This window comes from Molossus molossus, unplaced genomic scaffold (assembly GCF_014108415.1).
Source record: "Molossus molossus isolate mMolMol1 unplaced genomic scaffold, mMolMol1.p scaffold_m16_p_8, whole genome shotgun sequence".
In the NCBI taxonomy this organism is placed as follows: Eukaryota; Metazoa; Chordata; class Mammalia; order Chiroptera; family Molossidae; genus Molossus; species Molossus molossus.
This window is the reverse complement of record NW_023425402.1, coordinates 67,349,699-67,373,128: the sequence shown is the minus strand read 5'-3', so window position 1 is coordinate 67,373,128 and position 23,430 is coordinate 67,349,699. Positions and strand designations below refer to the sequence as shown.

The 23,430-nt window shown below is 42.3% G+C and overlaps 1 protein-coding gene across 2 annotated transcripts in view; it reads left to right on the top strand.

Moving 5' to 3' along the window:
• The window catches only part of MRAP2 (melanocortin 2 receptor accessory protein 2), a 29,571-nt gene extending 12,390 nt beyond the window's left edge, over positions 1–17,181 (top strand). Inside the window, exons 1-3 of one of the 2 annotated variants that reach the window (XM_036248905.1) lie at positions 1,667–1,689; positions 2,575–2,674; positions 15,679–17,181. In XM_036248905.1, coding sequence (XP_036104798.1) covers positions 2,625–2,674; positions 15,679–16,072 — 444 coding nt within the window. In that variant the 5' untranslated portion in view covers positions 1,667–1,689; positions 2,575–2,624 and the 3' untranslated portion in view covers positions 16,073–17,181. Of the gene's footprint in view, positions 1–1,666; positions 1,690–2,574; positions 2,675–15,678 lie in introns of those variants that run through there. The other variant, XM_036248904.1, reaches the window with a different exon arrangement.
• Positions 17,182–23,430: the final 6,249 nt, after the last annotated feature.

Here is a 23,430-nt window from a genome sequence, read left to right as displayed (position 1 = left end):
GAGGAAGAACAAGAGCTGTGTGTTCCCTATTTTACCATGGTGCCCATGCCCGTGAAACTTGGCATATAAACAAAATTGTAGGAGAGGTTGTATGTTCCTGGGGTGAGATGGGGCTCTCCATTCCTCCCAGAGAGGAGCTTAGGGTGAGAGTGTATTCTGGGGTTGGCCCACGTGGCCGAGGATGAGGTAGAGCAGAAGTAAAGGAAATAATCTAAGGAAGCAGAATTTTGTTTGAAGGGGAATGTGAATAAGCAAAACTGCATAAATAAGGAAAAACGAAACATATTGTGATGAGAACTGGAGATGCCACATTATCAAGGAAACATTTGGAAATAACTGTTGCATCAGATCACAGAGATTCTCACATTCTAACCACAGAACCACTATGTTCCCGCGTGACTCCTCTGATGGCTGGAACCCACTCATGCCCCACATTATTGCTGCTTTTTAAAATTAATTAATTAATTAAATCCTCACCCAAGGGCATTTTTGCATTTATCTTCAGACAGAGCGGGATGGAGAGAAGGAGGAAGAGAGAGAGAGAAATATCAATGTGAGAGAGACACACCGAGTGGTTACACCCACACGACCCCAGCCGGAGCTGGGGACAAACCGCAACTGAAGTACCTGCCCTTAGCGGGAACCGAACCAGGGACTTCCCAGTCCCTGGGCTGACGCTCTAACCGCTGAGCCAAACCGGCCAGGGCTATTGCTGCTTTTTGATCAGCTCCCTGGGTCGCTAGTAGGCCCGAGGGAAAGGTCTGGGCTGGGCGAAGACCCTCCTCTTTCACCTCCGCCCACTCTGGGTTTGGGAAGCGGAGGACTCATGGGGACGCAGCTACCACTTGCAGTGTGAAAGCTGTCCTGGTGAGAATCCCTTAGTAAACAGATTTGAAAAGTGAATCATTATGACTAGATTCGATTCTCAATTGAGGACTTAAATGCAAGGCTGATGTGTCATTTTAGAAGTTGCTGTTGCTGTGCAGGCGGTTGATGAAGTGCAGTGTGCTTCATTGGTTTGTACGACACTGCTTCACAGTCTGTGCCCCCATAATTGAGATGTTGTTCCGTATTGGTTGCACTTGTTTACATGTGTTTTTTGGAGCTTGTCCTTGTGTCTTTTTTAGGCCTCATTTCCACTGTAAGGCTAAGTCTACAATTTCTGTTTCTTTGGCACATTTAACCCTAGCAAACATACAGTAGTTTTGCATCCAGAGTGCTGATTATTCAGCACATTGTTGAATAAAATTGTTAGCCTTTAGGCAGTAGTATATATAGACTGAAGGTATGAATTATGCAGAGTAACTTGCTAGTGTGATTTTTTTTTTTTGCTTTAGAAAAATAAATTAGAATTTAATTAGAATAATGCTTTGCATTAATACATTTAGTGTATAGGCTATTTATTTTTTAAAATTGCTAAGTATTCTCACTGTATTCCCACGTCGGGTGAGTTATTAGAATAAATCAGAAAATATTATAATTAAACTCTGTTGTCTCCTCTATATTTGAGACCCTATTTTATATGGGCCAGGTTCTGCAGACAGTCCATCTCATCCCTGTTCCAGAGACATACAGTTATGACTATTACCCAAGACAGGATCAAGGAAGAGCCCATGTGGACAAGCATAGACAGAAATGCCATGGTGTTCTGAGGAGGGAGAGAGCACATCGCTGGGGAAGTGAGTCCAGGTTGGTGAGGAAGGTGGTGTCAGGATGGGCTTTGGGGGATGGGTGGACTTTCCTCAGCTCTTGGTTGGGGAGGTTGCCTGAGCCAGGTGAAAGTGAGAGCCCTAAGAAGGCACGGGGATTAGGAGTTCTGGCTAAGAGTTAAGGTATATACAGGGACACAGTGTCCCCTCGTCTGACTGGAAACATGGGTTTAAAGTAGGGGTAAGCTGGGAGAAAGTAATTTCAACCATCATAGCTGGCAAATGTGCGGTACCTACTCAGATGTCAGGCATTGTGTAAAGTGGCTTATGTACAGAGCCCCTTTTAACCTGGAGAAGGTCAGGTCTGTTGTTGTTGAAGAGTTTTTCATAAAAGAGCAATATTATCAGAGTTCTGACAAGCAGGTTTGCACAGAGAAGACAGAAGACAGTGCAGGAGGCTAATTGTATGTTCTCAGCAAGAGGTAACGGGGACCTGAGCTATTCCAGCGTGAACAGCAGTGAAAACACAAAACAGAGTTGGTTTGAATCAGAATTTATTTAAAATTTTACATCGCAGTTTCTGCTACAAACTGGATTTTCTAACTCAAGACACTTCAGTGAAATCTTGGGGACCTAGATGGCCTGTGTTCTGTCCTAGGATCCTTTACTGGGATAAGGAAACCCACAGTCAGTAAGGCTGAAGTCTCCTAGTGTTTCCTGAGCCTGGAGCCTGGAGGCAACACAGATTCTTCTCTGCCCCTCCTTCCCTACATACTATCTGTCCCCAGTTCATGGGTGGGTCAAGGTTGTCTCATGAGATTGTTGACGTCCTGTCTCACTTCATGTACCAAAAAGCTCAGATTTCTTGATTTTCCGAGTTTTCAGTTCCTGTGAAATACTAATCCCAGCATTAACTGTCTTGCAGATTCTATTGTGATTGGATTTTGGGTTGGTCTTGCAGTCTTCGTGATTTTCATGTTTTTTGTGCTGACTTTGCTGACCAAGACAGGAGCCCCACACCAAGAGTAAGTTTGTGCTGTTTGTAAATATCTGTTAAGCTTTACAGGGAAGTGAAGAAGCAGAAATAGTACGCAGGGCTGGGGTTTACCTCCAGCGGCGGAGAAGGGCCTGGTTGTGGAGAACTGCCTGACCCAGGTGGCTGTGGGTGGGATCCTCCTGCCTGCTGGCCTCTTGCCTCTGGGGCTTGTTTTCAAGTGGATCCTTGTGAACCTGGGTTTCTTGGTCCTTTGGATAGTGCAATGCTGATTCTGGCCTGACTTTTATTTTGAAATACTTCTTAATTAGGATGTATTTTCTGCTTAGTCCCAAAAGAATGAAGTTGACACGCCAGACTAAAAATAGCAAAGACAGACAACAGCAAGGTAGGATGAAAACTAGTTTTTAAAACCATTTCAAGGAGTAGAGAAATAGTTGTTACTGAGTATTCAAGTGAATTCATCATTGTCAATAAACACTGAGTTCAACTCTGAGTTTCCTTCAAATTAGGATGAAAAAAACACACACTAAAGATTATGTGATTTTCATAGCAGGATAAAGAATATTTGTGTTGGGCTTTGGATTTCAGAAAATGATTACCTGGGTGCTTAACCAACACTGAGGAACACCAGGAGGTATTTGTTCAATTATGGTTTGCAAAAAACAGAAATGTTTAAGAGAATTTTTTTTTTGGTCCCCACATTTTTTAAAAAGGGAAAAACAACACCTGTTGAATACCTTTTTAGTCAGCCCCCGCACGCACAGGTAGCACTAAAATTAGGTAATTAGAAGAGCATTCGATGAAGGGATTATTCAGAAGTTGTGGCCAGGGAGGAGGAAAAGCCCACAAAACAGTGCAGCACTCTAAACTGATAGTCTAGCTTTTTTTTTTGCACATACCTTGTCCAATTTCCCTAAAACCACTTATCGAAGAGACGATCTTTACTCCATTGTATGCTCTTGCTTCCTTTGTCCAATATTAATTGACCATAATGATGTGGATTGATTTCTGGGGTCTCTGTTCTGTTCCATTGGTGTATATAACCTACTCTTGCCAGTACCAAGCTGTTTTGATTACAGTGGCTTTGTAGTATATCTCGATATCTGGTATTGTGATCCCTCCAACTTTGTTCTTATTTCTCAAGGCTGCTGAAGCTATTTGCAATCTTTTTTGGTTCCATATAAGTTTTTGGTATTTTAATAGGGATTGTGTTGAATCTATAGATTGCTTTGGGTAGTATGGTTATTGTTTTTTTCTTATTATTATTATTATTATTATTATTATTTTATGGTACGTGCCCCTAGCGGGAACTGAACCCAGGACTCTCTGGTCTGCAGGCCAACACTCAACCACTGAGCCAAACTGGCCAGGGCTAGTATGGTTATTTTAATGATGTTAATTCTTCCCACACATGAACATGGTACATGCTTCCATTTATTTGTATCTTCCTCTATGCTCTTTTTCAATGTCCTATAGTTTTCTGAGTACACGTCTCTTATCTCTTTGGTTAAGTTTATTTCTAGGTATCTTATATTTTTGTTGTTGTTGCAGTGGTAAATGGGACTTATTTTTTCTTAATTCTACCTGAGGATATTTTTCCCATTGATTTTCAGATAGAGTGGGAGGGCAGGGGGAAAGAGAGAGAGAGAGAGAGAGAGAGAGAGAGAGAGAGAGAGAGAGAGAGAGAAACATCAATGTGAGTGCAACATACTGATTGGTTGCCTCCCGCATTACCCTAACCAGGGCCGGGGATTGAACCGCAACTGAGGTATGTGCCCTTGAACTCCTGGGTCCTGGGCCAACGCTCTAATCACTGAGCCAAACCAGCTAAGGAGTAAATGGGACTTTTTTGTTTGTTTGGTTTTTTTTTTTTTGGTTTCTCTTTCTGAGAGTTCATGATTGGTGTATAAAATGCCTGGCAGTAATATTCTTATGACTGGAATTCACTATACAGTCTCCAGTGTCTGTTGTTTAGTCTTCAGCCTGCAAGTGAACTATAACAAATGTCTGGGTAAAAGGAACAGTTCTGCCCATAACTCAGCTATTTCCAGACATCAGGGTCTGGAAAAAAATTAAACACATTTTACATGAAAGGAAAATACAATTTTATTGAAGCATGTGGAGACATATGGTGGAGAATCTCTTTAACAGCCACTAAAAAGATGAACTTTCCCCCTTCCTCTGTTCATGTCCTTAGCGACATCTGCACATGCCTTTACTTCCATTATATTGGTCCATGCGATTTGAAAATAGGATGTGGACTGCAACAGTAGTAGGAGAAGCCAATACAAAACTCAGATTAGGGCACATCTACTAGAGTGGTCAGGGCATAATCAAACCTCATTATCTTCCTGTTCCTCAGAGTGACAGGTGGATTTTTGTGATGTAAGATACAGGGAGTTGTACAGAGGGGGACCGTAGCCCAAACAGAACACGACTTCCTGTGACAGTTCATCTTATGGGTCAGTGTAGCCAGGCCATGATACCCAGATATTTGGTCAAACATTATCCTAGATTTATCTGTGAAGGTGTGTGTGTATGTGTGTGCGTGTGTGTGTGTGTTTAGATGAGATTAACATTTAAATTAGTATTCTTTGAGTAAAGCAGATCATCCTCTATAATATGGGTGGTTCTTATCTAATCAATAGAAGGCCTTCCTGGAAACAGACTAACTTCTCTCAAGCTAAAAGGAATTCTGGCAGCAGACTGCTGCACACTGGAACTGTAACTCCTGCCCTGGGCCTCAGCCTGCCGGCCTGCCTGCAGTGTTTGGACTTGCCAGTCTCCACAATCACATGGACCAATTCCTTAAAATAAATCTCTATCCCTCTTTCTATGTGGAATGGAATGGAATGGAATGGAATGGAAGAGGACAGGAGAGGAGAGGAGAGGAGAGGAGGGGAGGGGAGGGGAGGGGAGGGGAGGGGAGGGGAGGGGAGGGGAGGGGAGGGGAGGGGGGGAGGGGAGGGGAGGGGAGGGGAGGGGAGGGGAGGGGAGGAGAGGAGAGGAGAAGAAGATAAATCTGTACCCCTCTTTCTATATAGAAGGGAAGGGAAGGGAAGGGAAGGGAAGGGAAGGGAAGGGAAGGGAAGGGAAGGGAAGGGAAGGGAAGGGAAGGGAAGGGAAGGGAAGGGAAAGGAGGAAGGAAAACAGGTGACACCTTCCCCCCCGCCACACACACACCTTGTTTGTTCTGTTTCTCTGGAGAATGTTGACTAATGCATTTCCTTAGTGTGTCACGATGACCCTGGGTAGCTGGAACCTGCATTTCCAGTGTTCTAATTGGCAGCTCAGTTCTACTGCAAATAGTTTCTCCTTTGATGGTGGTTCTGAATAATCTCAATCAAAGAACAGGGGTCATTGTAACTCTACATGCTTTCAATGAATTTAAGAAGAAAGTCTTACCTTCTTGTTTTATTTTAATAAAATAATGGATCAGCCCTCTGAGACACACCTTATATGCCTTTTTGAGTTATAGCATATTATTGCAGTATATCAAAAGAAAATGAAAAGAAACAGACATGCATGAAAGTCTCTAAATGGATCAGTTAAAAAGGCTTTTTGATCATAATAAACTTGACATTTATTGGGCAGAAATTTTCTCTGAAATTGACATTATTTTTTCCATTCAGCCAACTTTAAAATAAAATAACCTATTTTAAGTGTACCTTTGATAATTAGGCATAAAGGAAAGAATGACAGAATCATTGAGAATACTAATAAATGCCTTTAAAAAATGTTTGGCATAATACTGGGGTCTAATAATCACTTTATATGTATAATCTCAATAAGTCTTCACTTGTCTGAGGTCTCACAGGTAAAAAACTGCTGTGAGCCAGACCAATGCCTCTTAGACTCTGAAGCTCCTGTTATTAACCAGTACATTAAATGGTCTCATATCCGTTATTTTTAATCTTCTTTTTCTGTTGAACCAAATATATTAGTAAGCAATCAGATTTGTTTACTTTTTCATTTTTTATCCTCACCCGAGGACTTTTTTGCATTTATCTTCAGATAGAGTGGAAGGGAGAGAGAGGGGGAAGAGAGAGAGAGAAACATCGATGTGAGAGAGACCCACCGAGTGGTTGCCACCCACATGACCCCAACTAGGGCCAGGGACAAACTGCAACCAAGGTACATGCCCTTAGCGGAACCGAACCCAGGACTCTCTGGTCTGCAGGCCAATGTTCTAACCGCTGAGCCAAACTGGCCAGGGCTCAGATTTGTTTTCTTTTATCACATACCAGATCAAGCATGGGCTGTGGAGTCAAACATTTTCAGATTGACTTACTGAGATGTTGTCTGGATTCTTAACCTCTCTATGCTTGAGATTCTTCATCTGTAAAAATCAAGTCATACCTGCCTCCTAGGATTATGGAAAAGGTAAAATAAGCTAATGCCTGGGGAGCTGCGGGCATGTGCTGTGCTCACAGTGGCGCTCAGGGAGGATTAGTCCACCCCTTCGGTGCTGGTGGAAGTCCTGATGAGAGCTTAGCGGTCTAGGTAAAGAGCGGGAGGGAGAAGGAGAAACCCACCAGGCCCAAAGCGTTGACTTGGCATCTGTACTTGTCCAAATGTTGCCTCATTCTACCCCAGCTTCAGCGTGGGTGTGTGACTCAGTGAATCAGTAAAGTAAATATAGAGAACCCATGCAGAGAATCTTGGTGGCGGATTGAAAGGACTGACATGTCTGAGTTCTGATTGCTTTGTATAGTAGACCCTCTGGGTAGTTTTTCATAAGGACAGTTACTTCCTCAAGTAGGATATCGTGAATATGACTCCAACATTCTGGTTAAGGTTCCTGATCAAGTCTGCAAGAGCAAAATGGACTAGTGGTGAATCTACTATTTAAGTCTATCTTTTTCCCCATGGAGGAGTCTCCGAGGGGTGGGGGTGGGGTTTGAATGGCTCACTAGCATCTCATCATTGCTGACACATGGGAATGGTATGTGTGTCCCTACAACAGTGGTGAGACACAGGATGGGAGAGACCACCACCCTGTCCCACTCTGTGCCCATGCCCACAGCAGACATCACTATTCCATGTGTCCTCTTCCATGCGTAGCCAAGACTTTGCCTCAGAATCATTTTCAAAACACCACTCCAGGCAGCAGTCACAGTTTACCTGAGAGAGAACATGTATTTGCCATCTCTTTGGATGACAGGAGTTGAAATCTACTCAAATACAGAGCTAAGGACATCATAATTAAACCGGCAATTTTCCCCCCTGAAGTTTTAAACTTAAGATCATATTAGAATAAGAACTTAAATTGGAATCACTGACTACTCAGTGGCTTCTGTTAAGGGAGGGAGTGTGCAAGAATTAGACTAGGTTATAAGACTGAAAAACAGCTCTCCATGTCTTAGGACAACACAACGTAGGCTTGCTTCTTGCTTACGTGGCATGTCTGCAGAGGGTTGGCGAGAAGTGACAGAAGCTTCTCCACCTGTAGCTGCACTATCTCCAGACCTCAGTCGCCTGGGTCACTGTGACAGAAAAGGAAAGCCTGGAGACCTCACCTGTGCCCCTTCTTCCTCTGGGAGGAACACATGCCCTCCTCTCCCAGCTCATTGGTCAGAGCTAGCCACACTCACCTGGCTGCCCAGGCTGGGAGGGTAATCCTACCCCCAGGAGAAGAGAACCAGATATTGGTACACACTAGTAGAGTACACTGAAGAGGGGGAAAGACTATTATAAAGCTGACGTCACCTTTCTTAAAAGCTTTTAGGCCCAAGAAGCAGCTTTAATAAGGATTATTTTCCCCCATGAAATATTGGCTGTTGTGTGTAGGGAAAAAAAAAAACCTCTTACCTGGATCCTTTATGGACAATGAAGAAAAAAGAACCATTTCCCCCTGCTTTCTCAACGAAGGAGCCATTTACTCTCTATGCCATCTTGTTAAAGCATTATGGCTCCATTATCTAATCTGTTAGAGAGAGCGTAACAGGAAAGGCTTGGATCACAGTTCTATGTTGAATATTTTGTACTGCTTTAAAAAAGTTGTCAAACCCCAGACATCATATACCTCGAATACCCTCCTTCTGTAGCCTCTGCTGCATGTACTTTGCCAGGTGGCGATGTTCTTTCTGTAGGGTGAGTGCAGGATTGCTCATGACCTTGTAAAATGAAAATTACATTTTGCCTTGAGTTGCAGTTTACCTAAATATGGCACCGACTAAAGGATGTATATAATGCCACTGAAAGCTCACAGCAGGAAGATGTCCATACTCAAGGTCTTTGAGAAGGACCAAGGCCACAGGCACCAGCTGGCCAAGTGCAGACATAGTGAGTGGGTCTGAGGAAGTTCTGTCACTCCGAGAGGTCTATCCTTATTAACAGGTAGAAAATCTGACAGTTTTATGTGCTTGATTCAATGTATACACCTTTGTTCAGTGGTTACTTTTAATCCTCCATCAATTAACAGGTATTTACTAAGTGCACAGCTATGGGCTTGCTCAGGACTGTGCTGAGGGTTGTACTAAGGTAGGTGAATTTTCCAGAGACACTGACATCTTCTTGGAAGTCAGTCCTATTCCCATCTAAAACAACCAAGAAGTAGTTCCACATGCAGAAGGGTTTGGTTGATACCTCTCCTTGGGCTTGTTACATGAGATAAAGCTCTCAGCACAGGCTATGGTTCCATAAATGTTTGTGGTTATTATGATTTCCTTAGGTTGTTAAGTACAGAAGCTTTCACTCATAGTAGGTCTTTGTAACTTACCCATCTTTCGAAGTCCACTGGAAGTGACTGATGGAAATACCAGGTGCCCGCAGCTGGTCTGCCCACCACCTGAGGATAGCAGGTGGAGGTGGGTTTGCTAATACTCTTGGCACAGCAGTAGCCACTTCATCTGTAAAATCTTGTCATGAATCTGGAAAATCCCTAGGGATCTAACCCAGAGCATTATGGGTATTTTTCTTCTACAGATGGAAGTAGGCGGAGTCTTCCACCTGACTGGATTTGTCTTTGGGTCACAGAGGAAGGAGCTCTTCACTAACATTGGAGGTGGCTGTGCCTCTCAGGAATCAGGGCTTTGGACCATTCTGCAGTTACGGCTGTTCAGTACACTGATTGAGGGTCTAATGGCTGCAGGGCCTTTGAGAGATGCTAAGATGAACAAAATATAGCACAGTAGTACATAGGAAAGAATAGACCGTACACATAGAGCTCTAAGAGGAGGCAGGAAGGGATGTGTCCTGAAAGAGAAGGTCAGTAAAATTCAGCAGGAGCACCAAGGAGGGCAAGATCCCTTCCTGTTGGGAGACCAGAGATTCTCCACGAGGCCATGACATTTGAATTGCACAGTAAAGAAGGTATTTAATTTTGACAGATAAAGCAAGGTGGATGGAACAGCTCAGCAGAAGCACAGAGAGGGACAGTCCTGAGTGCATCAGGATCAGTCAGATCTCATGTGGCTGGATTTATTTATTTATTTTTTTTGGTACGTGCCCATAGCAGGAACCGAACCCGGGACTCTCTGGTCCGCAGGCCGACGCTCCAACCGCTGAGCCAAACAGGCCAGGGCCCATGTGGCTGGATTTTAGGAGAGGACACTGGAAAGGCCAGCCGATGTGAGGGGGGATGGTCTGAAATAGCAGGCAGAAGAGTTCGGGGAGTCGATAAAAGTTTGTGATTAGGGAATGTCATGGGAGTAAATGACAATCACAGTAGATGCCAGAGAACTGGATGGTTGTCACACTAGAAGCTCTCTGTTCAGGTACAAACTGTTTCACAGGTGGAGAGCATACTGACACAATCCATGGTGAGAAAAAGAAAAGACTGAGAATCAGGACAGTCTGAACAGTGTTTTCATTCTAGCTGGTGGAGTTCAATAACGTGGCAATCCACAGGTTGAGTTCAAATTGCATTTCTTATAACAAGCTGAAAATGAGGAATACAAAGTCTTAAATAAGTGAAACAAATAATTTCAAGGTCCCAGGGTCTATCAAAGGAAATAGTTGTAACTTTTTAAAAGTTAGGATGACATGGGAGAACTTGTGAATAGGCTACTTAGATCTCATTATCATGATGACAAGATATAGAATAGGTAGGACTATGACAAAAATAACTAAAAGCATTGGTGATTCTAAATCTTCTGAAAAATTGTCGTCTTATCTGTTTAGACTGGTATAACAATACCACAGTCCAGGTGGCTTATAAGTAAGATAAATTTATTTCTCACAGTTGGAAGGCGGAGAAGTCTAAGATCAAGGTGCTAGGAGATTTGATGTCTGGTGAGAACCCCTTTCCTGGTTCATAGCTGGCAGTCATGGAGAAAGAAGTGAGAGCGCTCCCTAGGGCCTGTTTTATAAGGACACTCATCCCATTCGTGGAGGCTCCACCATCATGATTGAATCACCCCCCAAAGGTCCCACTTCCTGATACCAACATTTGGAGAATTAGGTTTCAACATATGAATTTTGGAAGGACACAGACATTCAGTTTATAGCACAAATATTACTCAGTATTCTGTTATTCTTTATGACATGTAGAACATGGATATTAATTGTTAGCTCAGTCAACATTTCAGAGTTTCTCATTTTTCAATGTTGCAGTTGTTGAAGCTTGTGGCTTCTGGTTTTAACCATAGTTTTAATCATGGTAGAATTTAAGATGTGTGTCGCTTGTAATTTTCAATTTTCACAGGTATGGTAACCAAAGCAGTGGAAGAACAAGTTGATGTTAAACTTCTTTAACATCTCTAATAGGTGCCAGTGCACATTATTTTCCCATATGCCAACTTTGAGGGGGTGACAAGGTCACAACTAGCCCTCTTCTCTGTCACGGGGCACCCGTCCTATAGAGCAGTACCCAGGCTGTCCATGGGCACGCGATTTAGAAGGCTGGAAAGACAGCCTTAACAATGTGACAGGTGTTTCATCCTGACAACTGAATTAAGACAGCCCAGCTGCAAACTACCCCCTGCCTAAGTAGTGAAACTTCCTTGCTCTTCATTGCAATAAATATATAAGAATATTTTCAGGTGTGACTGACTCATGCGGGCAAGGCTGCTTTAAAGGCTGGGTAATCATGGATGGGTGGTGTTTTCATGGCCTTCTTTATAGCCACCCTTACCAATAAATGTCCCCATGCAACCTGAGACTCTGTAGCCTCCAAGGCTAGCCAGCTGTGAAAGGTGCAAGGTGCTGTTTTAGTAGCTCTATAGCCTGTGACCTCCAAGGACACATGGGAGAAGGCCCCATGGAAGACACTGAAACAGAGCTTGGAGAAATGGGGAACAGTCAGAGACAGGGTGTTTCCCTTGGCCAAAAATAATGTTGATCAGACCTGGATATGACTAGTTTGTTGGACCTCCCGTAACTCTGGCTCTGGAGCCCCCACTTATGATATCTTTATTTAGAAAGGTGGTCTACTAAAGGTATAGGCTGTGGCAGAATTGATTTATGATCCTTTGGGACTATTGAAGAGGCCTCCTGCCAAAGCAAGAGTTGCTTTAGTTTCAAGATCTTTTCATGACAGGTGCATTCATTTGTTCATTTAACAAATATTTGTTGAGCATCTACTATATCCCTAGTATTGTGCCAGGTACTGGGGACATAGACAAGAAACACACAAACTTATCCTCAAGAACTCATAACCTGTTTTATATTTAAAAACATTTTTTTTTCTTTTTTGATTTTAGAGAGAGAGAGGAAGGGAGAAGGAGAGAAAGCTAGAAACATCAATGAGAGAGAACACCAATTGGCTGCCTCCTGCATGCTTCCCATTGGGGATCAGGCCCACAACCTGGGAATGTGCCCTGACTGGGAATCAAACCGGCGACCTCTTGGTGCATGGGTCAACGCTCAACTACTGGCCAGGCAAGACAACCCAATTTTTAAACTGGGCAAAGGACACACATAGACACTTCATAAAAGTAGTTAAGTTATAGCCAATAAAGACATGAAGAGATGCTTGATGTTATTAGGTATCAGAAAAATGCACACTAAAACCACAGGGAGATGCCATTTCACTCCCATGAGAATGGCTAACATTAAAACGACTGACAACACCAAATGTTGACAAGAATGTGGAACAACTCTAATTCTCATACACTGGTGACCGCGTAAAACAGCACGACCAATTGAGAGACTTCGCCATTTCTCATGAAGTTAAAGGCACATCTACTATATGACCCAGTAATTCTACTCTTAAGCATGTACTCAAGAGTAATAAAAACATGTGTCTACAAAGAGACTTCTCAAGAATGTTCATTGCAGTTTTACTCACAATAGCCCTAGATTGGAAACAACCCAAATACCCTTTAACAAGAGAATTAATAAACAAATTGTAGTGTATTTGTACAGTGAAATTTTACTGAGCAAGTGATTATTACATGCATCCATGCAGATGCATGTCAAAAACATACTAAGCAAAGGAATGCAGTCACAAGAAGCTCTGTATTGTGTGATTCTGTTTGTATTAATTTCAAGAACAGACTAAGTTATCTGTGGTGAGAATACTTAAAGCAGATGGCCTATAGGAAGTGGAAATGCCCTGGAGTGCAAGAACAGGCAAAGCTAATCAATGGAAATGGAGATCAGAGTAGTGTGACCCAAAGCGGGTGGAAAATGAATGAAAGGAAATTCTCTAGGATAAAGGAAACACTCTATATCATGATTGAGGACAGTGGTTACACATGGATGTATAAACTAATAAAAATGCATTGAATTTTATACTTCAGATCTATGGATTTCTGTATGTAAATTTTACCCAGTGGTAGGATGAATAGAAACTACATTGAAGCAAGTTGTGTCCATGATCACAGGTTTTCACATATAAGTCCTTTGGTTTATCAGTCAAGGAAAGAAAAGAGGAATAAAAGAACAGCCTATTGAATATTTAATGTTTACCAGAGTCCAAGAGTACAACGATGAACTTTTTCCTTATTCTCAGAGAAGGAGGATCAGACAAATTGCACTGTTCTCACACCAAGAGATCTTCCGGAAAAAGCTGGGGGCGGGGGGGGTGCACGTGGGGCAGGGAAGGCACCTCGGAGGCCTTGGCTCTACCCTGGGGAGGGACACAACTCTTTCGGACTCCTGTGCTTCTGTTCTTCAGCAGCGGCGGTGAATGGACTCCATGTAGCCTGTACTATGGAAGAGCTGGGTTTCTGGTCCGCGGTCCTGCTGGGCTGATGCTCAGGGCAGGCAGGAAAGCTATTCCCCAGAGGTCCTTAGCCCTGCAACTGGCAGACGGCATGGGCCGCAGCAATGTTAATCATGCCTTTTCAAACAGGTTGAGCCCTTCTTTTCGCCAGGTAGTGTTTTAGTTTATTAGGTCACAGGTTTATGGCACATTCAAACATCTTTTCAAACTGAGTGAAGTGACAATTAGAGAAAGAAAATCACCTGCTGAAAGACAGACCACTTAAATTTGCATTAGAGCAGAAGTCATTCAGAGCCTCTCCAAAGTGATTTTTCTTTGAATTCTGAATACAAGACCTACTGAATGTTTAAGGATTTACTCTTGTGTAAATCAATGGCCTTAACTTCAAATTTTCTCAGTGGGCAGTGAGATTTGTTAACCAGGCTGTTTACTAAAAGGAAAAACTTGGGCTTCTGAGAGAAATTCCTTGTCTGATGTCACCCAATCATGATAGGAGATAGATATGGTAGAAAAGTTCTTCAACTGGCTGGATCACAAAGCTTCAAGAATTTCTGATCTCTGAAATCCAGGTGGTTCTTGGTAATTTGAAGGTTCATACATATGATCCAGTTTTCCAGACCTGTATCTTGAATCTATGCTCCTCTCACCCCATGGGAATTTGGTCCTCAGCACTTCATCCTGAGTGATGGGATGGGGAGGAAAACAGTTAACTGAAATTGAGAAGGTTATGCACTCATTGAACACAGCCTAGTTTTTATTAGGTTCTGTCTGGATTTGAAAACGTGTTCAGACATGATTCTGCCCTTAAGGAGTCACTTGTGTGTGAGCAACCTTTGTATACATCTGGAAAGAAGGGGTTAAAGTCCATGGGATATCAGGGTATTCAGCTTACCCATACTCTTTCTTTTATGTAATTGTAGGACTGATTGAGAGATTTTTATAAACATATTCTCTTTTCTTTATTGATTTTTTTCCAGAGAGAGAGAGAGAGAGACATTGATGAGAGAGAATATCGATTGGCTGCCTCCATGTCCCCCACTGGGGATCAGGCCCACAACCTAGGCATGTGCCCTGACTGGGAATTGAACTGGCGACCTCTTGGTGCATGGGTCAACAATGTTCAACTACTGAGCCACACCTGCCGGTCGAAAGTTATTTAATTAATTAATTAATTAATTAATTCACTCACTCATTCATTCATCATTCACTACCATTAAATTGCTAATTTGTTTCATATTAAATGAAACAAGGGATTAGGAACCTGGGTTCTATTCCCACTCCTGTCACTAACTAGTTGTGTGACTCAAGTGGGCAATCTGACTGTTCCCTGCTTAGCTCATGTGTTTGTGAAATTAGTATAGTAATTCTTGCCCTAAGTGACTGCGTGAGTCGGTTTTGAGAATCGAATGAGAGACATGGATACAACAGTGCTTTGACAAGTAAGAAACTCACCTCTGTGAGGTAATATTGTTGTTCAGCCAGCTTGATGTAGATCAGTGGTTCTAGAACTGAGCATGAGTAGTGATCCTGGAGGATTCTATGAACGGTACAGATTACTTGGCCCTGCTTCCAGAGATTCTGAAGGTCTGCAAATCAGGCCTCTGAATTTTAAGAAGCACTTGAATTAATTCTCATGCAGATGATCGAAGAGTCCCACTGAGAATCAGATGATTTCTCAGCAAGATGTCTCTTTCCAGGAAGGTCCGGGGCCCTCATCTTGGGCTTTTGTCTTGGGTTTATTTATGCATGTTCAGAAGTGATGTCTCTCATTTCTGATGTTTGTCTGCACATTCTGTTCAGGGACTTGCACTCATTACGTGCTCAATGGAAATATGCTGGCCTGTCCTTCGTGCCAAAACCCACGATTCTGCAGGAGGGTGAGCAGGCGTGTAAGCCACCTTTTATTTCCCCTTTCTTTACAGCAATGCAGAGTCTTCAGAGAAGAGATTCAGAATGAACAGCTTCTTGTCAGACTTTGGAAGACCGCTGGAGCCAGATAAGGTGTTTTCTCAGCAGGGCAATGAGGAGTCCAGGTCCCTCTTCCACTGCTACATCAATGAAGTGGGACACTTGGAAAAGGCCAAAGCTTGTCACCAGACCGCAGCCCTTGACAGTGATATTCAACTCCAGGAAGTCATCAGAAGCAGCGGGCAGCCAGAGGAGGAGCTGAACAGGCTCATGAAATTTGACATCCCCAACTTTGTGAACACAGACCAGAACACCTCCTTCGGGGATGATGATCTTTTGATTTCAGGACCACCTGTTGTTCTAGAAAACAAGCCAGTTTCCCAGACCTCATACAAAGACCTGGACTGAGAAACATGCTCTGTAATATGTCTTCCTGAACAGTTGGGCTATGTTTGTGTAGCAAGAAATCTCCATTCACCAGAACTGTGTGTGTGTATGAGAGAGAGAGAGAGAGAGAGAGAAACAGACACAGAAAAAAAAAAGAGACAGAAGAGAACCCACTCAGAAGAGAGCTGATTAAACTGTTTTTATGCCTTTAAACACATTTGGAGCTTTTTGGGGAATAAAGTATTTACCCTGTCTCAGTTTCCTCGTTGTTGGGAAGCTTGGCCACATACTCAGAGTCAGCATTCTTGAATGGGCTATCATTCTGCGTTCCTACCTGGCCCCGCCACGGCCAGGCTCTGCCTTTAGCAATCTGCTTCAGCTCTCTGGGCTGCCACGTTTTTTCCCTGTAAGCTGAGGACTCTGGAGTAAATGCTCTAACCCGGCTCTAATATTTTGTGACTTTCTGTCCTTGCATCCAGACAAGTCTGGCGTATATGTAAAGCCATATAAATTAGGGTACTGGATCCTATATCTTATTGTAAGACCCTGTCCCCCAACCCCCAAATATCTGTATCATCCACCCAACCTTTAACTGAGCTCGGCTTTCAGCAGGGGCCTGGATGTCCACCAGGATGTCAGGACACTCGTCTCGCATGTCACTGTGGACACTATTTTTGTTGGTTGTGCCGAAACAGCTCTTCTGAGGACCTGTAGCCACACATGCTCAAACCTGGGGACAGTCCTGCCTCTCCTCTCCTAGAATGAGTGTCAGTCCATGGTATATCTCATGGTACGCCTGTCCTCAGGAAATGTAAGGGAGGTCATCAGCTGCATGAGGGAGATGACGTTTATGTGTGCCTGTGTTGGTCTGTGTGTCTGGTCACACTGTCGTGCCATTGGCCACTAAACCATGAAAGTGCTATTTGCCATGCTGTGTACTTACTTGAAAGATGTGTAGGTGGTGGTCCTCTGACTATTATGTGGCTTTGAGCTGAGATGGTGAATGGGTTGTAAATACCCCGCCGCCAGAGAGTCAGGTTGGCCTGGTACATCACAGCCAAACTGCTCACTGGTATCGGAAATGACTTGGTTTTCCACACCTAGGTTGTCTGCATGGCCAGCTGCTAATCTCTGGGTGGCATTTTCATTATGGATTTGTTCACCTGCCTTGCTTAAGCTAAAAAATAAATGCATTTGATTGCACAGGAATTTTCTCTGGTTCTTTGTTTTCACACATCCAGCTTTCTGTTTCCTTCTTAAAGCTATTCCTTGTTTTTAATGCCTCCTAACTCTTTCTCTAGGATCCTAGTAGTCCAAGTCATGTAACACACTACGTTTAGGAATTATTCCACCAAAAGAAATCCCTCCCCCATAATGTCTTTTGAGGAAAATATTATTCTTTGAGAATCTAACATTTAACAGATCAAGGAGTGAAATATATTTTGTAATTTAAGCTGCTATAACACATTCTTGCAAATAGATAACTGCTTCCCCACCCCAGTTTGTATTAATTAATTTTTGTTACAGATGTTTCTCCTTTTCCCCTTCAGACACCCTCCTCCCTATCCGCCCCCTCCCACCCCCAGCATTGTTGTCTGTGTCCATCAGTTATGTATACATGCAAATAAGTTCTTCGGTTTATCTCATCCCTCCCCTCAACCCCCCTCCTCTGATACCTGCTATTTTTAATGAATATTTTCAGGAAAGAGTAAGAGTTGCGAAGAATGCTGATTTATTAACTTCTAATATAAATATTATTCATAATTTACTTAACCAAATATAAAACATGATCTATTTCTTATTAAGATGAAAAGCTATTTAAGTGGTATTTGATTAGAAGTGGATTTATTAAAAGGCTGAAGGCTATTTAAAAATTGGAATAACACCCATGACTATACCATCATGTCTGAGAACGGAATGTCAACAACTGTGAAGGTCTAAGACTGTACCGGTCCAAGCCCCCCGCCGGCCTGGCACGGTCTACGGATGCTGGATGCTGGCAGGAGACACGCGGCTCCGAGTCGGAGACCGAGAACTCCAGAGCCGCCCGCAGGCAGCACATCTTCATGTTGATGTTGGATCCTGAATTTTTTGTCCCATTGCTGTTGGAACAAAGGATAACACCCTGTGGGGCTTAAAGCAACACGAATGTATTCTCTTAGAGTTTGGGGGTGCAGAAATCCAAAAGCCGTCCTAGTGGGCTAAAGTCAAGGTGCCGCCAGGGCTGCGTTCCTTCTGGTGGAGGAGCGGGGAATCCATTTCCTTGCTGTTTCAGGCTTCTGTAGGCTTCTCACCCTGGCCCAGGGCCCGCGTCACAGCGACCTCTGCTCCTTTACTCCTCTGCCTCTGACCATCATGCCTCCCCCTTGTAGGGACCCCTGTGACTGATTGCATCAGATTACCCGGATAATCTCCCATTTTAGGATCCTTAGTCACATCTGTAAAGTGCCTTTTGCAGTGTAAGTCACATATTCGCAGATTCTGGGGAGTAGGACAGGGGCATGTTTGGGGGGACATTAGCCTACCACAGTCTTCCATTTGGTCCCAAAGATTCATATCTATCCCACATACAAAATACACCGATCTCACCCCAGCATCATCCAAAGTCTCAATTGTAGCATCAACTCAAAGTTCAATATATAGTCAGTTTAAATCTTATCAGCTCAAAAGTCCCAAATCTCATCATCTTAATCATCCAAGTCAGGTACGGGTGAGACCCTGGGTATTACCCATCTTGGGGAAAATTCCACCTGTGGACAAGTAAAACGAAAAAACAGAGTATTTGTTCCCAAATATCTGGAGTACCTCGAGAAAACCTCACGCAGACATGGAGAGAACATGTAAATCCCTCACAAACAGTGGCTCCGGCCAGCAATGCGTATTTTTTCTCATCAACATTAGAACAAAATGCTGTTGAACAAAACAACAGTATCTGGAGACCTGCTATCTGTTGTGTGGGCGAGAGAACCAAGGCTCGGGGCCTTTAGGACTTTGCACAGAGCTAGCAAGTGGCAGATTGAGCTGGGTTTCAAGTAAACAATGGACCAGGGGAAGGCTTGAATGATCCTTCTGTTGGTTAGTATTTATCTGGTGTATCTTTTTCTGTCTCTAACTTTGGACCTCTGCATGTCATTCTTTTTTACTTTCAATCTATGTTTTAAATGTTAATTTTGTTTTGTTTCAGGTAAACAAAGGAAATCTGTAAATGTATCTTTTAACTTGCAAGTTTATTCCATCTAAACATATTGTGATTACTGATGATGTCTTATTTTCAGCATCTTATGTTGTGATTTTTAAATTTACTTTGCTCTATTTTTTCTGCCTTATATCATGCAGTCATGGTCAAGAGCATGGGGTCTAGAAATAGTCTATCTGAGTTTGATCCCTCACTTGCTAACTGTGCAATTTTTAAAAAATCCTCACCTGAGGATATTTTTCCATTTATTTTTAGACAGAATGTGTGAGAGAGAGGGAAGGAGGGTGGGGGAGAGGAAGAGAGGGGGAGGGAGAAAGAGAGAGAGGTATTGATGTGAGAGAGGTTGCCTCCTGCATGAGCTTGACCAGGGCTGGGGACTGAACCACAACCGAGGTACTTGCCTTTGACTGAAATCAAACCCGAGACTCTTTGATCCGAGGACCAATACTCTAACCACTGAGCAAACTGGCCAGGGTGCTGTCAATTTTAACCAGGATACCTAATCTCTTTGAGACTCAGTTTCCTCTATACAAAAAGTTTGTGAGCATTAAGTAATAAAATATATAAAGCACTTAGAATGGTGACTGGCCTATTCTATTTTAGTGTCTTTGTATTTATGCTCCTTTTAAGCTAGTATTTTAGAGATTACTCCTGAATTTTAATAAACATACTAGATATTGAAAGTTAAAGTCTGTTGTTCAATCCACCCATTGAATTTTATATATCAATTGTTATATATATATATATTTTTCATTTAAAATAATGTTCTTTTTAAGATAATTTTTTTTAGCGAGAGACAGAGAGAGAAACATCTATGTGAGAGAGAAACATCGATCAGTTGCCTCCCGTATGTGCCCGGCCAGGGTGGGGTGGGGGCGTTAAACCTGCCACCTGGGTATGTGTCCTGACTGGGAATCAAACCCGTGACCCTTTGGTGCACAGGACAACACTCCAACCAACTGAGCAACTGAGCCACACTGGCCAGGGCCTATTTTTTTTTTTTTTTAATGTGATCTGTTCTTTGTTTCATGATGCCCTGATTTTTTTCATTACATTTTCTATGATTTATTTTTGTAAATGATTCATCCATACTTAATCCATGCTCTCTTTTAGATTGCGTCATAATTTCAGGTTCTGGAATACTAAGCATCCTGGGATTTCTGGGTTTTCTTCTTCTACTCACAGTTAATTATTTCTGTCGTGTGTGTGTGTGTGTGTGTGTGTGTGTGTGTGTGTAGTTGTGTGAGCTTCTGTTTTGTAGGTATTATTTTTTTCCTGTGATTGTCCCATGAGCCCTGGTTTATAAAATTTTCCCTAGAGAACAAATTGGTGTTGCTTATTCTTAGGCTCCTAGTGACTTGATCCATCTAGAATTATGTTATTTTTTTTGCTTGGGGATTCCTGTATCCTAAGTGGAGTATAGCTTTGTATCTCACATCCATGTGAAGCATGAACTTAGGGTCTAGATGGTTTTTCCCTAGAAACCCAATCTTCTCTCCCCCTTCCCTGTGTCAGTGTGTGGAGTCCTTTGAGTCTCCCTTTCGCGGAAAAGGCAGTCCTTTCAAAAGGTTTCATGCAGGCGTCTTAGTACAGCAGGAGAGTATATCAGGTATGAGCCTTCTTTTATGACTGGACTTTATGATCCATTCCCTATGCAGACTAAGTCCCCTCCCCCACAAGCTCCCATGCTGGCGTTAGGTTCCTGCTTGTCTTTGTCACCTGGGAATTTCTCTTTCCTTGATGGTTGGCTCTTGGTTATTTTTGTCGTGTTTTATCCAGTATTACTAAAAATTTTACTTTTAAACGGGACTCAGATGAGCTCAGCTGACCACGTGTCCAGAACTGAAAGCTTCAGCTCTGGACGGTCCGTTAGATTCTTCTCAAACATCCATGTCAGTATATTTCTCCGGTGGAAATCTTGATCCTTTCATCTATTTTGTCTGTTTTTTCCTCTGTTTTGTTGAACATGTTATTATTTTAGTCTGTATTTGTTGACCCTGATTCCTGTTCTTGCATTTGTTGTCTAGTATTTTTTATTCTCATATTATCAATGATACAGTCTTGACACTTTGCATGTCAAGGACTATTTTATTCGGCAGATGCTGTGAGCACAAAATCTGTGGACGGCCTACCCGGTGTGGCTCAGTGGTTGAGTGTCAACCCATTCACCAAGAGGTCACCCATGTGATTCCCGGCACATGTCCAGGTTGTGGGCCCAATCCCCAGTGGGGGGCATGCAGGAGGCGGCCAATTGATGTTCTCGCTGATCCCTGTTTTTCTCTCTCTCTCTCCCTTCCTCTATCTTAAATTAATAAAGAAAAAAAAATCCATGGACAGTATGTATGATGTCATCTTCCAGGAGGGAAGTTTCTCCCCTTCCTGTTAGGCGGGTAGGGTGAAGGGCAGATCACCTCACTCCCGTCAGGTTTGGGGATGGGTCTGGACTAAATTGTGATTTTTAAGACAACTTTATGGTATACTTGACAAAATCACGTTCATATACTTAAATTATACAATTTAATATATTTTGGCATCTATAAACACCCAAGAAATCATTGCCACAATCAAGATAATGAACATATACATCACCCACAAAAGTGTTCTCATGCCCTTTTGTAACCCTTCCTTTCCCACCCCTTCTCTTGGAGAACAGTGATCTGCTTTCTGCCACTATATTGGTTTGCATTGACAAGATACTGGTGTGAATGCAATCATGCAGCATCTACTCTATGTCTGGCTTCTTTCATTCAGCATAATTATTTTGAAATTGAGCCAGGTTAATGTATCAATATTTGATTCCATTTTATTGCTGAGTAGTGTTTCATTTTATGGATAAACCATAATTTGTTGATCCATTTATTTGCTGATGGAGATTTGGGTTATTTACAATTTGGGCTATTAAAAATAAAACTGCTGTGAATGTTTGTTTACAAGTCTTTGTATAAATATATACTTTTATTTTCATACATGCCTGGAAAAGGAATGTGTGAGTTATATGGTAGATAAGTATATATCTTTCTAAAAAACTGCTAAATAGTTTTCCAGAATGGTTGTTCTATAAGTTTAAATTCTCACAGTGTATAAGAATTCTGGTTGCTCTGGTTCCTTGCCAATATTTTGTAAGGTCAGTCTTTTTAATTTTATCCATTCTAATATGTGTGTGTAGTAGTATCTCATTTTGGTTTTCAGTTGCATTTCATGAATGACGAATGGTATCCAGTATTTTCTTCTATGCTTTATACTTTTGGCGTTATATCAAAGAAATCTGTACCAAACTGAAGGTCATAAAGATTTAATCTTATGTTTTTCTTCTAGAAGTTTTATAGCTTAGGTTTTCTATGAAGGTCTATGATCCATTCGGAGTTAATTTTTTATTATGCTTTGAGGTATGGATCAAAGTTCATTTCTTTGCGTATGAATATCTAATTGTTCCAGCACTATTTGTTGAAAATATCCTTTCTCCACTGAATTGCCTTTGTGCTTTTATTGAAAATCAGTTGTCCACATATGTGTTGCTTTATTTCTGGATATTCTGTTCTGTTCCATTGGTCTATTTGTCTATTTTATGCCAATATCAGACATCTTGGTTACTATAGCTTTATAATAAGACTTGAAATAAGAAAATATAAGTTCTCCAACTTTGTTCTTCTTGTTTAGTGTTGTTTTAGTGTTTCGTCAAGCAAAGTGTTGGGGTCCTTTGCTTTTTTATAGGAATTTTAGAATCAGCTTTTAAATTCTCTTCCTTAGATACTTTTCTGCCAAAATTTCACCCATTTCTTTTTTTTAATCCTCACCTGAGGATACTTTTCCATTAATCTTCAGATAGAGTGGGAGGGAGGGGGAGAGAGAGAGAGAGAAACATCAATGTGAGAGAGACACATTGATTGGTTGCCTTCTGGGCGGGGACAAAACAGCAACTGAGGTATGTGCCCCTGACTGGAATCGAACCCATGACTCCTTGATCTGCGGGCTGATGCTCTAACCACTGAGCCAAACCCGCCAAAGCTCCACCCATTTCTTAACATTCACCTCCAAAGTCACATCTTCCAAAAAACGTGAGAGGTATTTTTCTTTCTTCTATGCTCCATTCATACCGTATAACACTCTTATTGCATTTATTTATAGTTGGTTCTATGTACTTTTCTGATTTTTCCTGCCATACTGTAAACTTCTCAAGGTCAGA